Source organism: Eleginops maclovinus, chromosome 12 (genome assembly GCF_036324505.1).
Source record: "Eleginops maclovinus isolate JMC-PN-2008 ecotype Puerto Natales chromosome 12, JC_Emac_rtc_rv5, whole genome shotgun sequence".
In the NCBI taxonomy this organism is placed as follows: Eukaryota; Metazoa; Chordata; class Actinopteri; order Perciformes; family Eleginopidae; genus Eleginops; species Eleginops maclovinus.
This window is the reverse complement of record NC_086360.1, coordinates 5,165,239-5,179,507: the sequence shown is the minus strand read 5'-3', so window position 1 is coordinate 5,179,507 and position 14,269 is coordinate 5,165,239. Positions and strand designations below refer to the sequence as shown.

At 42.2% G+C, this 14,269-nt stretch overlaps 2 protein-coding genes across 2 annotated transcripts in view; both read left to right on the top strand.

The window, feature by feature from the left end:
- The window catches only part of cep120 (centrosomal protein 120), a 35,715-nt gene that overhangs the window by 1,023 nt on the left and 20,423 nt on the right, over positions 1 to 14,269 (top strand). Inside the window, 9 exon segments of the mRNA XM_063897973.1 lie at positions 799 to 955; positions 2,650 to 2,764; positions 2,838 to 2,982; positions 3,906 to 4,054; positions 4,945 to 5,142; positions 6,123 to 6,347; positions 11,612 to 11,843; positions 12,202 to 12,373; positions 13,973 to 14,122. Coding sequence (XP_063754043.1) covers positions 799 to 955; positions 2,650 to 2,764; positions 2,838 to 2,982; positions 3,906 to 4,054; positions 4,945 to 5,142; positions 6,123 to 6,347; positions 11,612 to 11,843; positions 12,202 to 12,373; positions 13,973 to 14,122 — 1,543 coding nt within the window.
- Positions 6,912 to 10,110, top strand: LOC134874013 (uncharacterized). Its single transcript, XM_063897975.1, has 2 exons — positions 6,912 to 8,361; positions 9,638 to 10,110. Exons 1-2 carry the CDS (start codon positions 7,229 to 7,231, stop codon positions 9,681 to 9,683), a joined length of 1,179 nt encoding a protein of 392 aa, XP_063754045.1. The 5' UTR covers positions 6,912 to 7,228; the 3' UTR covers positions 9,684 to 10,110.

The following is a 14,269-nucleotide window of genomic DNA, read 5'->3' as shown; positions in this document are numbered from 1 at the left end:
TCAAGTCATGAGTGGTCATAACAATAAAAAAATACTTTAAAATCTAACTGTATTGTTTTTAGTGGCAAGAAATCATCAATGACTAATCTCAAATTATAATTCAGTCTGTTAAAAGGCCTCCAGTCCCAAGTACAATATTCCTGGGAGTTATTTTTGTTGGGAGTTTGAGAGAACATGTTGTCTGGGTGAGAAGAAAAAAGATAAATCAAGTGGTATAATAAGAGAAGTGAGTCGTTGTCTTCTTACTCTATCATAGTCAGAATTATCCATACCTTTCATATTGTAACATAGTAGTATTGAGACATTTTTTCCCAAATACTCTCACTAAAATTGTGTCCCTTCAGAAACGCTTCATAAGGAGTGCTACAAGATTGGAGTCCCATATATCATCTGCTCTTTTATTTAACAGGCTTCCGATTCCTACAGTTTATGACATCAACGTTTATCAAATTGGTGTTTTTATTCACAAAATATATTCAGGAAAAAGGATCATCCATATGCACTAAAATCCATACTTCATAAAAAAGGTTCATTTTTCTTCAACATGCCACTCTGGTGTGGTCTTCCAACCACAACAAAGGTGTGTTTTAACATTATTCAGGTAGAGGCTTTAAATAATCCCTATAGGTTTTTAGTCTTGTTGTTATTTTTGTCATCTTGTTATCTGTTATGTTTATGTATTATTAAATTGAGCAAAATCATTATAACCTTAAGTTATCTGAATGAGCATTATTCGGTTTACTTGCAATAAACCATATTATGACTCTTAAGATAGTTAATATGTATTTTCTTCGTCAGGTCGCCATTTCCCGAAGAGTGCCCGTCTCAGTCTGCTGGTGCAGGCGAGCTTCGATGGCGAGCAGCTGGCCACAGACCCGGTAGAGCACAGAGAGCAGCCACACTTCAGCACGGAGCTAGCCTGGGAGCTCGACCGAAGGACGCTGCACCAGCACAGGTCTCACTAACCTACAAGCTTACATTTTCACATTCCTACCACATTCAACTGTTTATTCAATAATCACTGGGGGCTGGGGCTCAGGGAATATAGGCTTCCCTATCTACCAATCATCTGAGGGTCAGCCCCTACAGTCAACATGTTGAAGTGTCATTGTGAAATCCGCTTCTAAATTCTATGGTATGGAAGTGTATTTAAGGTTTGGATAAGAAGAAGATGGACCTTTTATTAATCCCCTGAACGGGAAATTCAGTTTTCCACTCTGTACGCACATGTATTTTCACCTTCAATTCACACACAGTTATGAATTTTTATTTTCCTCTGTTAATTGATTTGTCCATACAACAATGTATATCACCCACTCTTTGAGTTGGTTTAAGACGAGCACATGCAACGAAAGGATCCAGGGGTTCGGTGCCTTGCTCAAGGAGCACCTCGGCAGTTCCATTCGGGACGTGAACCGGTGACCCTTCAGTCTAAAGTCCAAATGCCTACAGACTACACCACCGCTGCTAAGTGACAGTTAAATGTCATGTTAGTTTTTACTAAGCTGATCAAAGAATTCCACAGTTTTTTTATTGAGAGACAAAAGGTTAATAACTCAAAGATTACTTTCATAATCAATTAATCTGAATTTTTATTTTCCTCTGTTAATTGATTTGTCCGTACAACAATGTATATCACCCACTCTTCGAGTTGTTTTAAGATGAGCAAAAGCAGCCAATTGTTGTTGTTACCTTTGTTTAAAAAATAACCTAAATGAAGAATTGCTTATCAAGAACATGCTAAATAATTACCTTTTTTGTAGCAGCTCTGATTGCCTGCTGTTTATTAATGGTAATAATATGTTTAAATCACTGCTGCTAGATGCTAAAAACCTTACAGGAAAATAACTATTATACTGTGTACAGCAGGGGTGTCCAAACTTTTTTCACTGAAAACAGAAACATTTAAGAAGGTCTGGGCCCCTCACAAGAGGCGAGGTACATTGCCTCATAAGTTAAGTTATAAGTTAGCAAAATCATTCAGAAGTAGGTATTATGCTAAATAATTGAATATGCTTTAAGAAAGAAAAAAAAAGCAGCCTTCAACATCGCTCTCCGTAGGGTTTCATGTATTTTGTTACAAAAAATGTTTGCAGCTCATTCCTTAAAACAGAATATTATGTAAATAAGATATTGGGCTTTTATTATCAACTCAGATTGACTGAATTTATTTGGAAAAAACAGGCTTTTTACCTTATGAATACTGTGTCATCTATATTTAAGAAAAACAACATAAGAAAAGCACAGGTTTCATGTTTGGGCCATATTTCATTATACCTTTAGAATTTGAGAGGGCCAATTCTAAATTGACAACAGGCCGCAATTGGCCCCCGGGCCGCAGTTTCGACGCTCACGTACAGTATAATATAATGATTACCATCAAATTAATAATAATAATCGTCACCATTTAAAACAAAGTGTTAATTAGTAGAAACAAATAATAAAGGGAGATGATTCCAAAAAGCAAGACGTAAAACAGGATAAAAAAAACTTGGTCATGATCACAATTAATATACCATCAGTTAGCAAAAAAGTTAAACTCCGTTTTCATGTTTTGAAAAGATTGAAAAGCTTGTCTTTCCCTCTCTAGAGCTTGATATTCTAAAGATGCATAAACACCAATCTAAGGAAGCCTCTTCTGTCCCGCAGACTGCAGAGAACTCCCATCAAGCTTCAGTGTTTTGCCCTGGACTCTGTTAGTCAGAAGAAAGAGGGCGTGGGCTACATCGTGCTGGACCTCCGCTCTGTCCAGGAGGTCAAACAGGTGAACCTCTCCTCCTCTCTCTCTGACATGTTACTATCAGTGATGAAAGTAAAAATAAAGTTTGTTCTGTCAGGAGCCTCGCTGGTATCCGTTGCTGAGCAGTAAATACACCAAACAGAGACCCGCCCTCCTCCTCAGCATGGCGCTGGAGAGCGACACCAAACCCTCCGATCCCTCTCCTGATAGGTTCAAAGCCAAGAAGGCCCCGCCTCGACAAGGTCAGCTGTTCTGTTTTCTTGAAGAAGAATTGCAGCTTATACAACACAATTTGATCGTAGAAAGGGTTGTTTTCTCAGTAATGACTGGCTCCCAAGACATTATCCTGCTTATTCCATGGCGACATAACAAATAAACCAACAATTTGAAAAACAATTAGAAAAAATAAATAATTTACACATTGCCGAAGCCCATACCGTATTTACTTCCTGTCTGTCTTCTTCAGCTGTTCCCTTTAGTGATTACTTCCTGTCTGTCTTCTTCAGCTGTTCCCTTTAGTGTTTACTTCCTGCCTGTCTTCTTCAGCTGTCCCCTTTAGTGTTTACTTCCTGTCTGTCTTCTTCAGCTGTCCTCTTTAGTGTTTACTTCCTGCTGTCTTCAGCTGTCCCTTTAGTGTTTACTTCCTGCCTTCAGCTGTCCCCTTTAGTGTTTACTTCCTGCTGTCTTCTTCAGCTGTCCCCTTTAGTGTTTACTTCCTGCCTGTCTTCTTCAGCTGTCCCCTTTAGTGTTTACTTCCTGCCTGTCTTCTTCAGCTGTCCCCTTTAGTGTTTACTTCCTGCCTGTCTTCTTCAGCTGTCCCCTTTCGTGTTTACTTCCTGCCTGTCTTCTTCAGCTGTCCCCTTTAGTGTTTACTTCCTGCCTGTCTTCTTCAGCTGTCCCCTTTAGTGTTTACTTCCTGTCTGTCTTCTTCAGCTGTCCCCTTTAGTGTTTACTTCCTGTCTGTCTTCTTCAGCTGTCCCCTTTAGTGTTTACTTCCTGCCTGTCTTCTTCAGCTGTCCCCTTTAGTGTTTACTTCCTGTCTGTCTTCTTCAGCTGTCCCCTTTAGTGTTTACTTGACTGGTTGGTGGAGACATGCAACCTTGAGGCTGTCCTTCTAGTTGTTCTCGTCCTTGCTTGTGCATCACATGCTGCTCTGCTGTGGTAGGTTCTCCTGCCGTAACTGACATGCTGCCAGACAAGCTGGAGGCCACACTGATCCAGGACCAGGGCTACCATCAGGTGGGACCTGTCGATCACTGCTGTGACATGTTCGTCCTGTCCGTCACCGTGGCTTTTGCTACCAAACTAGAACAGGTAAGTACAGCACCTTGATCCCTGACCTCTGAGCTGTTATAGTATTGTTTGTTTAGGCAAAAAGAGGTTCAGTTTCAAACATGGCAACACATCCAGAAAATGTAGTTACCGAAAAAATAGAGAAACCGGAAACTCTTTCTTGCTTGTTCCTGCTCTAACTTCTGTTTTTACATAAATAATATTTTTTTTTATTGCTGTTGCTGTTCTGTCTGTGTTTTTGGGGTTTTCTCTTTCCTGTAGTGTGTTTATAGAGGTTTGTGTGCATGTCAATGGTCTGCAAAAGCTAAAATCCCCCTGCCTGAGACGCCTCCATTGGACTCCTTTGTTTACTTCTGTGACATAGTGACATTATGTAACGCCATAACTAGCGCTCCAATTCATTTTGCATGATAGGCTAAGGGGCGGTACATCTTTAAGCGTTTGACCAATCACTACAGAGCCAGCCAGCAAACCAATCAGACCTAACCTAACCCTAACAACATTTTTATAGAAAACAATGTGTTGAAATCCACTGATTGATGGTAGTTTGACAACATCTCAGCTATTGCTTTCACTTTTCACCACTGACAGTCTGTCCTCCGGTGTGTTATGAAACACACTGAAGACTAGACTCCAAATTAACGCCATTTTAAGAACCAAAAAAATGTGGACATTCACCAGTGGGATTTTTACTGATGTATTCTATGTCTTAAAACAAAACGTGAAAATCTATTAAGCTGTTGTAAAACACAGATCTTATTTCAGGGATCAAACCAAAAACACAAGGGAACCAGACGTGGTAAAATACTAACCCATTTCTGGCCTTATGGACTCATTCCTGAACCACTTTATCCCAGGAATAATTTGAACCAATGAACAGACTGGATGTCCCCTCTTGTTGTTTCCCACAGTTGATCCCCAGCACTATGAATCTGTCAGCAGAGGGGTCGGGGTTCTTCTTCTACTACTCTTTACTGGGGAACGACATCACCAGCGAGCCATTCCACAACCTGCTGAGCCCCGACTTCGAGCCGGAGCGCGCCTCTGTGCGCATCCGCAGCAGCAAACAGATCCTGCAGAGCTTCCTGTCCCAGCAACCCCCTTTACAGGTGAGACTGAAAAGTCATAGTATGGTTTATGCCAAGGAAGTTGCATTGGTGTACGATGATCCATACATAAAAGTAAAATGAATTGATTGTAAAAAAAAGACGCAAAGGTAAAACTACTATAAAACAAATGTATTATTATTATTAGTGCTGGGCAACTATTTACGATTTAAAATATTTCATGTAAATCTCAACTTAAACAAATAATTGATGTAGTCAAATCAAATATAAAACCAAAGCTATTTGCCACTGCCAGGGCATTAACGTTCTATCTAGTTTGTTGCAGAAAAAAAGTTACCCTAAGAGACCAGCAATAAGAAAATTAAACTTTGCAGTGGTTACAAAAAACTCTTCTTCAGCTCTGCCGTCCGGAGGAGATTTTAAAATGTCCATGTCAGAGTTCGGTACCTTCCTCCATGTTTCTGTACCGCCAGTTCTTTTCTTTTTCGGTTCATGTGAGCGCTGCAGCAGTCTTCGGCCCGCCCAGAATGCTCTCATTGGTTGAGACGCAATAATAACGTGTTAACTTGCCCAGCCCTAATTTTCATATTTAAAACAAATAAGATGTTAAAAAAAAAAAGAACAATGAGAGTATCCAGTATATCACAGCATAACAGGACATATTTACTCATTTTTAGGTTCAAATTTGTATGTTGTGCCTTTACTGTGATATGTTTAAATGCTTTAATGTTCAAAAAGGGAGGGATAAACCCCAAAAAGCGTAAAAGGAGGTAGTGAGGAACAGGAATGTGTAAACTATACTGAGGAATGAGCAAAATATACGTTGTGAAAATGGACAAGATGCACTCGCATAATGAGGATTCTTGAATGCAAAGTGTCTAAAGAGGGAGTTAAAGAATCAGAGTCCTGGGCTCTTATCCTTGGATGTAGACGCAGCGTTGGAGATGGTGACAGAGGAGGTGAGGTGATCTCCCTTCTACCCGTTACTGGCCATGTTTCCTCATGCGTTCCTGTCTCCTCAGGTCTACCTGTGCTGTGGGAATCACTCCCTGGGCAGCACCGACGTCTCTCTCTCGGCTCTGGCTGCTGTGTCTGTGGATCTGGAGAACAGGGCAGCGACGGTGGAGGGAGCGTTTATCCTCACGCCTCCTACACGCAACAAACAGGCGCTGCCGGCTCTGCCCGCCGACCTGCAGCCCACTGTGGGAGTGGCTGTTACCCTGAGGAGAGAGGTTGTCACACCACAGGTACACAAACTCAGGCAATGTCGACTCAATTATTCACAGTGTTTTAAATTGGGAATTAATTAGGTCATTTACCTCTACATATCCCAGTAAAGTGGTGCAGGAATGAGTGCTTAAACCAGGACCTGACTTTTAGAGCTTTTACAACTTCTGATTCCCTCTCTTCTCAAAGTCAACATGACCACCTCTATCCCAAGACCCTCTTTTCAGATTACACAAAGAAAATAACTTGAGGAAGTGACGTATCATATATTCCCAGTAGCTGAACAAGCAGATATTCCCAACTGGATTTCGCTTGGAATTTGATTTTTTGACGCACTATTTTGTTCTTGTACACGATAATGTCCACAGTATGGGACCTAATTTGACAGAAACCTTAATTTTATGTGGCTGAGATTTTGTCCAAAGCGACATACAATAATATAATTAACCATATAAATAAAAATTCAAAACACCAAGAATCATAAGAACATAATAAGTACAGCTTTTCATAAATCAAACCTTTTTTAGTGCTACTAATGCTACAATTTATAGCAACCTTTCAAACGGTTTCATATACATGGATTAAAGTATTCCGGCCCCGGGCCGGATTTCCGGCCTGCAGCACTTGGAGTGGAAAAAAAAATTTTTTTTTTTTTTTTTTTTTAAACCCAAAACGCGATAACTCCACGGCTTTCGAGTCTGTTCGTTCTCTGCCAATGGTAGGAAAGAAGCGCCGCTGTCCAGTTCTGATGTTAAACAGTGTTAGCCAATCAGAAGCAAAACGGGGCGGGCCTTAACACAACGCGCCTCGATCAACTAAACTGTAGCACAGATAGGCCTACTCTCTTACTACGAAGGCTGTGACTGTAGTTAATGGAGAGAGGGGCATAGGAGCAGGCGCGATGCAGTACATGAAACCAGGGGAAAATACCCTCGAGATAGATAAAGGTCTGAAAAATAAATGGCGCTGGGTATGGCTGGAGGAGATTGGACGAGATGGCAAACCATTTAGCAGTTGGTGTAAGAAGTTGAGTGAGACAGGCGCTTGCTTCTGCACGCTGTGCTCCAGGAGGCTAATATATGCATCCAGCGGCAAAAAGGTTCTTCGTAAACACGAATCAGACCCTCGTCACCTAGCTGCTGTTCGTGCTGTCCCACACACGACGCGTTTACCAGGAGCAACAACAACATCTGATGTACCGGCTTCCATAACTGACCGTGTGTGTGAGTTAAAAATACGGGTGTGTGCATTTCTCGCAGAACACGACCTCTCCTTCACGCTATCACAACCCCTGGTCGAGCTGTGTAAAAAAGTAGCGGAAGATAAAATTGCACTAAGTAAAATGTCCATTTCAAATCAGCTGGCCAGCTATTTCAACACTCACGGGATAACACCTGAGTTTAAAAGGCAAATTTCCACCAAACTGAAAAACAACATGTTTTCCCTGAACGTCGACGAGGCCACCAATAATAACATGGATAAAGTCCTCAATGTTCTTGTTCGTTTTTTTGACAATGAGGAAAATGCTGTTAAAACGCAACACCTCGCTAGTCGAAAAATGAACATAGCCAATGCTGCAGCACTTACCCAGGAATTGAAGGATGTGCTGCAGTCCTATGGTTTAGGGCTGCAGCAGGTGACCAGTATTTTACTGGACAATTGTGCGGTTATGCGGGGAAAGAAGTCCGGTCTCGAGACACAGTTGCGCAGGGAGAACCCGCACCTGCTGGATATATCTGGCGACACAGTCCATATGGTTTCTAACAGTGCAAAAGCCATGATGAGCCCTTTCAAGGCAGAGGTGGAAGATTTCTGCTCGGATGTGTTTTATGACATAGAGAAGTCTCCGAAACAGAAAGAAATATTTTCGGAATTCCAGAGATTACTCCATCTTACACCGAAGAGCTTGATCAGGCCCATCAGTAACAGGTTCCTGCAGATGTTGGAGGTGTGCAATAGGGTGAGAGAACTCCTGGATGTCCTGATTGTGCACTACTACAACCTACTGGATCCGGGCGAAGAGCATAAATACAGGTAGGTACAAAGCATTTAAAAATGTGTGTGAATTAAATCGTATTTGTCACAGTATAGCCTCTCAGCCTGGCTCAAAATACGCGACTATCGTGTCCGATTCTCGGCTGAGACCCCCCCTTACGACAATTGCGATTGTCTTTGTGTGCGGCGAAACCCAATGTAAAAGTCGGACACAAAGTCGGGACTTGTGTAGTTTTAGCCTAGTCGTTTCTATGAGCACTCTTCACAAAATAACACAGAGTACACAGCAGAGGTCCTCTTTATTTGCTCACCCGTGCGGTTACCTGGCATACATGCGTGCTTTTAAATGTTGACAACATCCGAAACCTACACCTACGAGCCGCGTCTTATCCCTTGCGCTGTCATTCAGCAGCACCCCGTTGGGATTGATAGTTGATATATAACTATTTTGTCTTGCGCGAAAATAAAACGACCTTCCTTTTTAAGGAGCTTTTTTCTTTTCTTTTTTTGAACATGTGTTATATTCTGGCCTATAGCCTTCCCTTATGAGAAAATGTGTTGTAGTGCAGAATCAAGCTGTTTTTTTTAATAGTGGCTATAACGGCTTTATAGTATTGCTGTAGTTAATGCAACACATGAAACTGCCAGCTATATGCTGTATGATGATATGATAAAAATATTGCATTACTGACAGTTTTTTTTTTCATTAAAAAAATAAAATAGGGATGTATTAGTGTATTGTCTATAATGCTGTATGTTATAACATGCAGCCTTAATCCCCATATGGTTTTATAAGAGGGAGCATAACGTGGGTGTGTGTGTGTGTGCACTCCAGAAAGTTACTCAAACAAGTCCTTGAAAGGCACGAGGTCTCGCCTCAGGAAAGGGCCAGAATAGAGGTTCTGCAAGGAGAACAGGCCACAGCATCCAGGACCCAAACAAACCAGAGCCGGAAGGAACGCATCTCTGTGCTATTCACAGATTTTGATAGGCTCACAGTCTTGATTGACCTGTTCAGAGGTATCTTGAATGAGTAGGAAAATCCATGGCTAGTTTACATACATTTATTTATTACTTGGTGGTAATGGCCCAGCTCTCCTGGATGGCATAGCTTTTTAGTTAAGACAAGGTGCAAATGGAACAGTTAGGTCTATTTTTCAACAAAAGTAATCCACCTCAAGAGAATTCCTTACAGCATTGTATAGTTAGTAACTGTACTGTAATTACCTAGTTGCATAGTAGTAACTGATGTCTTGTTCTAAGTTTTAATTACAACTAATGGAAACATGCCTAAATGTTTTTTGTATGTTTACAGGTGTCCTTCCAACATTTCAGGCATTTCTGAAAAAACTGCAACATGAGAAACCAATGGTGCACTTGTTGCATGTTGAAATGTTGGCACTGGTAAGAGAGCTGCTAAGCAAATTCATGAAGCCAGGAGCTATCCCCCTGAGTGTCAAAGAGATCCTCAAGATCAATGTACGGGATGCAGCGTTACAGCTGCCTAACAAATCCCTGTGTGTTGGAAAATATGGATACTCTGCCATGACCAAGGCCCGTGTGGCGAAGACACTGTGGGTTGGAAACTTGTACAACTCCCTCAGAGAGGGCTACATGAAGGCAGCAGAGTTTCTACTCAAAAACCTTCCCCTCGACAACCACATGGTCACCTCACTCTCGGCTCTGACCCCATCCCTCATACAGTGTGACTCCTTAGGTTCAGCATTCATGGCATTAGGGAAGGCCTTGCCTAATGTGGTTCCACCTGAAGCACTCGGCCCACTGCGGGAGGAGGTTTGTGCATACCAAATAGATGCTGACCTGGTACCTCTGGCCAATACCTATGTTGAAGAAAACAGCCGAGTGGATGTGGACTGGTGGAGTCAGGTGGCACTTCTAAGAAATTCAGAAAGAGGTGTGAGATACCCAACCCTGATCAAACTTGTGAAAGCCCTTCTTTCAATTTTCACAGGCCCGCTGGTGGAGGGGTCTTTCAACATAATGGATGACATACTGGAGGCAGACAGGTGCAGGATGAATGTGGAAACGTATGAGAGCCTCGCCATAATTAAGTCAACAATGAAAGCCAGGAAGTGGACGGCCTCAACAATGTTAATTGACCAGCCTTTAAGGAATTCTTGCCTTTCCTCCTATAAAACATACCAACTCCACCTAGAGAAAAAGAAGGCAAGAGAACAGGGAATGAGGGAGAAAAGGATGAGTGAGGCCATGAGGGTGAGGTCTACAGCGGTGGCAAACAGAATAGTGACCCAGGCGAAGAAATCAAAAGGGCCATCCTCTTCCTCCACTAGGCCAGCTGCCTCACCTAGACCAACCAGACCTTCACCAAAGACCATTTCCTCTGCAAAAACAAGACCTTTTCGACCCACTGGGCCCTCCACCACCTCCTCTGGGGCAGCTAAAAAGCCATCCAGCTCCTCCTCTGGGCCCTCTGCCTCCTCGTCTGGGGCAACTAATAAGCCTTCCGCCTCCTCATCTGGGCCCTCTGCCTCCTCATCTGGGCCCTCTGCTTCCTCATCTGGGCCCTCTGCCTCCTCCTCTGGGCCATCCACTGCATCCTCTGGGCAACCAAAGTTATTTTCTCTGTTTCATGGTCCAGCCAAGAAATCCTCTTCAATAGCCTCAACTACCTCTGGAAAAAGGAAGAGTTCGGATGACTCAGAACCCGGAAAAAAGAGGAAAAAATAGAGCACTTTGTTTCATTTTTTGAATCTAGTTTTGATAACTTAAACCCCACTAAAAAGTACTTTGGAGATACAAATGCGCTTTGTTTATTTCTTTCTATTTGATTTAAGTTATCATTTCATGTAGGAGTTAATGTTTTTGATTACTTGTTTTGATATTACTTGATATAACTTTCTATTGGTTTTATTAACATCTGTGTATTTAATTTGCCATTTTATTTCTGATGAACAAAGTTCAAAGTTATTGAAATGTTGAAATTGTTGAATTATTTGATTTATTAAAACTGTTTGAAAAGTAAATCAGTCCTTTTAATGTACCCTAAATTTCAGAGTGCATTTACTACAGCATGCTCAAAATTCACTATTTAAGAGTGTTTTTATCAAAAGGGGGGCACCAGTTTGGGAACCATTGTGAACACTATACAATAATCTGCATACATGTATATAGTTGTTTGCATGAGTCTAAAAAGTTCAGGCTCAGGATTTTTTTTTGCTTTAATCCCTGCATATACAAGAAGGAATATTTTCATATTCAATTGTGCAGAAGGCTTTTCCCTTCATGATATCAACTCTCTTTTCTCCAGTCTTTAGGGAATAAAGAAGGGATCGGACGTCCGACACACTCCAACCCTCCTCCCTCTCTTCCTCCTCCTGCACAAAGAAGACCTCGAAGCTCCTCTCCGGTCCAAAACCCTCCTGACTCTCCTCCTCCTCGTCCTCCTTCTCTCCCTCTGCCTTCCTCTCATACAGAGAGCGAGGCAGAGAGTCTCCTGGAGGAGCTTCAACGCAGCAAAGATCAGGCGGGACAGTTGGCCGGTAAGGCTGTAAATATCACTGACGAATTCACACCCAAGAGTAATGTTGTAGCGACGGTCAACATCAACAATTTAGCTGCTAGGTATGTCCGTCTGACGAGATGTATCCCTAAAAGAGAACCGGAGTACGTGAGTTTCCAGATTCAGTGGATCTGTTAGCTGCTGCTGTTTTTATGACACATTTAAACTTCGGACACTCACCAGTCAGGTATATCTTTATTTCAGGCATTTAACTAAAAACAAGTCCAAAATATCATTGACTTCGAGGGACCCAGAAGAGCTAAAATGCTTACTATTTCTGGGTTTTCTGCCCCATTCTCTGCCCCAACAAGTCACATTGTATTTGTTCATGTTTCCAGCGGCAGAGTTGGAGCTTCAAGCTGGAGCTCCAGAAGAAGGTGGAGCACCATCCGTCAGTGTCTCTGCTCCCAAAGTGGCCATCCCCGCCTCCGCCCATCACTACTGCTTCTCTCTGGACCTCCGCAACCTGGGAAACCTGAGCCTCACACACTCCATCGCTGCTACGCTCAGGTGAAACTCCTCATCTTACTCTCAGCTATCTCCAGAGAACCTGTGTGGTATGAGAACAGGTCACTGGTATTAGTGAATATTTGGCTTAGGTGTTTAACCTTTGACCCAGCTCATCATTTTCTCCTTCCTCTGTCTGCGTCCCCAAGGCATAGGTCTTTCGGCTTTGGGGTGCTGTTATCTCCATTAAGGAGGGGCAGCTTAGCTGCTTTGTTGATGCCAGTCTATGACCGAGCACTAGCTGCCATGAGATAGTTTATTGTTCAGGGACGTCTAGAAGCCCCTTTTATCTGGAACGTAGGTTCCCTGGCACACGTTCTTTTGCCATGGACAACAGCTCTAGTTTTATTTAGGATCCATATTTGTTTAGTCTCGCTGATAAGGAATGTTGATTAACCTCGTATTGCAGTAGAGTTCCTCAGAATTGGTCTGGCAACCGCTCTGTCAACTTGTGGCTGCAGCAAATGTCTTGTCAGTTCTCTGGCCGTTAACTTCAGAATAAACCTTCAGTGTTTGCCATCAAAATTCCAGCTCTCCCGTGTCTCTCCGAGTTTCGTCTCTATTGCTCCAGAAGTTTCCATCACAACTGGTAAAACCGCCACAAATGTAAGGGTTTATATACGCTGATGCCCTGCTTTAACTGGTCACCTCTTACCATCACTATTGACTGTGGGTGTGTTGTTCACCACAGGTGTAATGAGGATGTGGCCTGGGGAAAAAGGGGGAAGGGCAATCTTATTTTGTTTGTTTGTTGGAGGAGTACATTAAGAAGTATTTAGCTCTTTAGTATGGTGTGCATGGTGGTATTTTTCCCGACTCGACTGCAGGTGAGATTGATTCTTTTTTGGATGTTTTTCTTTGTTTTGGAAAGATAAGCTTTCTTTGGTTTATATTTTTGCCTTTTTCAATGACATTGGACCTTTTTTTGTTGAACTAGCTTGACTGGTTTTTCTTTTGTTGGGGGTAAAGTTATTAAACAGGACAATTTTCAGGTTCATATTAGTATTTAATGCCTCTACTGGGACATGTCTCCATGCTTTAATGTTCAAAAAGCGATTTATGTTTCTCACACTGCCTGTGCTGCAGCAACTCTTTTCACCCTCTGTCTGAAACCAGAGCCCGGTCTGTTCTGATTGGCTAGCTGGTCGGCTCTGTTGTGATTGGTCAAGCGCTTAGAGATGTGTCGGAAAACTGAGCCTATCACGTACAATCTGTTGGAGCGCTAGCCAATAGAAGTCTGAGTGTTATGTAGTGTTGTCACTATGCCGCAGAAGTAAACAAAGGTGTCCAATGGATGCGTTTCCGCAGGAGGGGAGTGTGTGGGAGAGAATCTCCTTCTGAAGGGAACTTAGGGATTTTAACCTTTGCAGACCATTTACATGCTCTAAAACCTATATAACACTCTACAGTAAAGCAAACCCTAAATCATGGCCTCTTTAACAGTGTCATATTACAGCAAACACTTTGGGTACTTTTTCCACTTGCTTTTCATGTTAATAAGCACGGTTACTCTTTAGTCAGAACAGATAACAACTAAAGTTAAAATCATCTAAATGTCCTTTTTAAATGTGTACTTCTTGCTGTTTTCATGTTGTGTTTTAGGTACTCGTATCAGTTCTTCGGTAGCGCTGCTCCCATCATGACCAACCCTCCTGTGGAGCTGCATAGGAACATGGAGGCGTCTCTGCCTCAGTCTTACTGCGCCTTCGACTTTGCTGCTCTGCCACAACAACTGCAGGAAACCTTCCTCAGGTATCAGAAACATAAAATAAATATTGTCCCTTCCAAACTTAATGCTTAAATTGTGCACATACAGTTAATGCATGCAAAGTGCTGACCTGTTGATGGATCTCAATGACAACTTGATTTTTACTCAGTTTTTTAAATCCGATTAGTCTT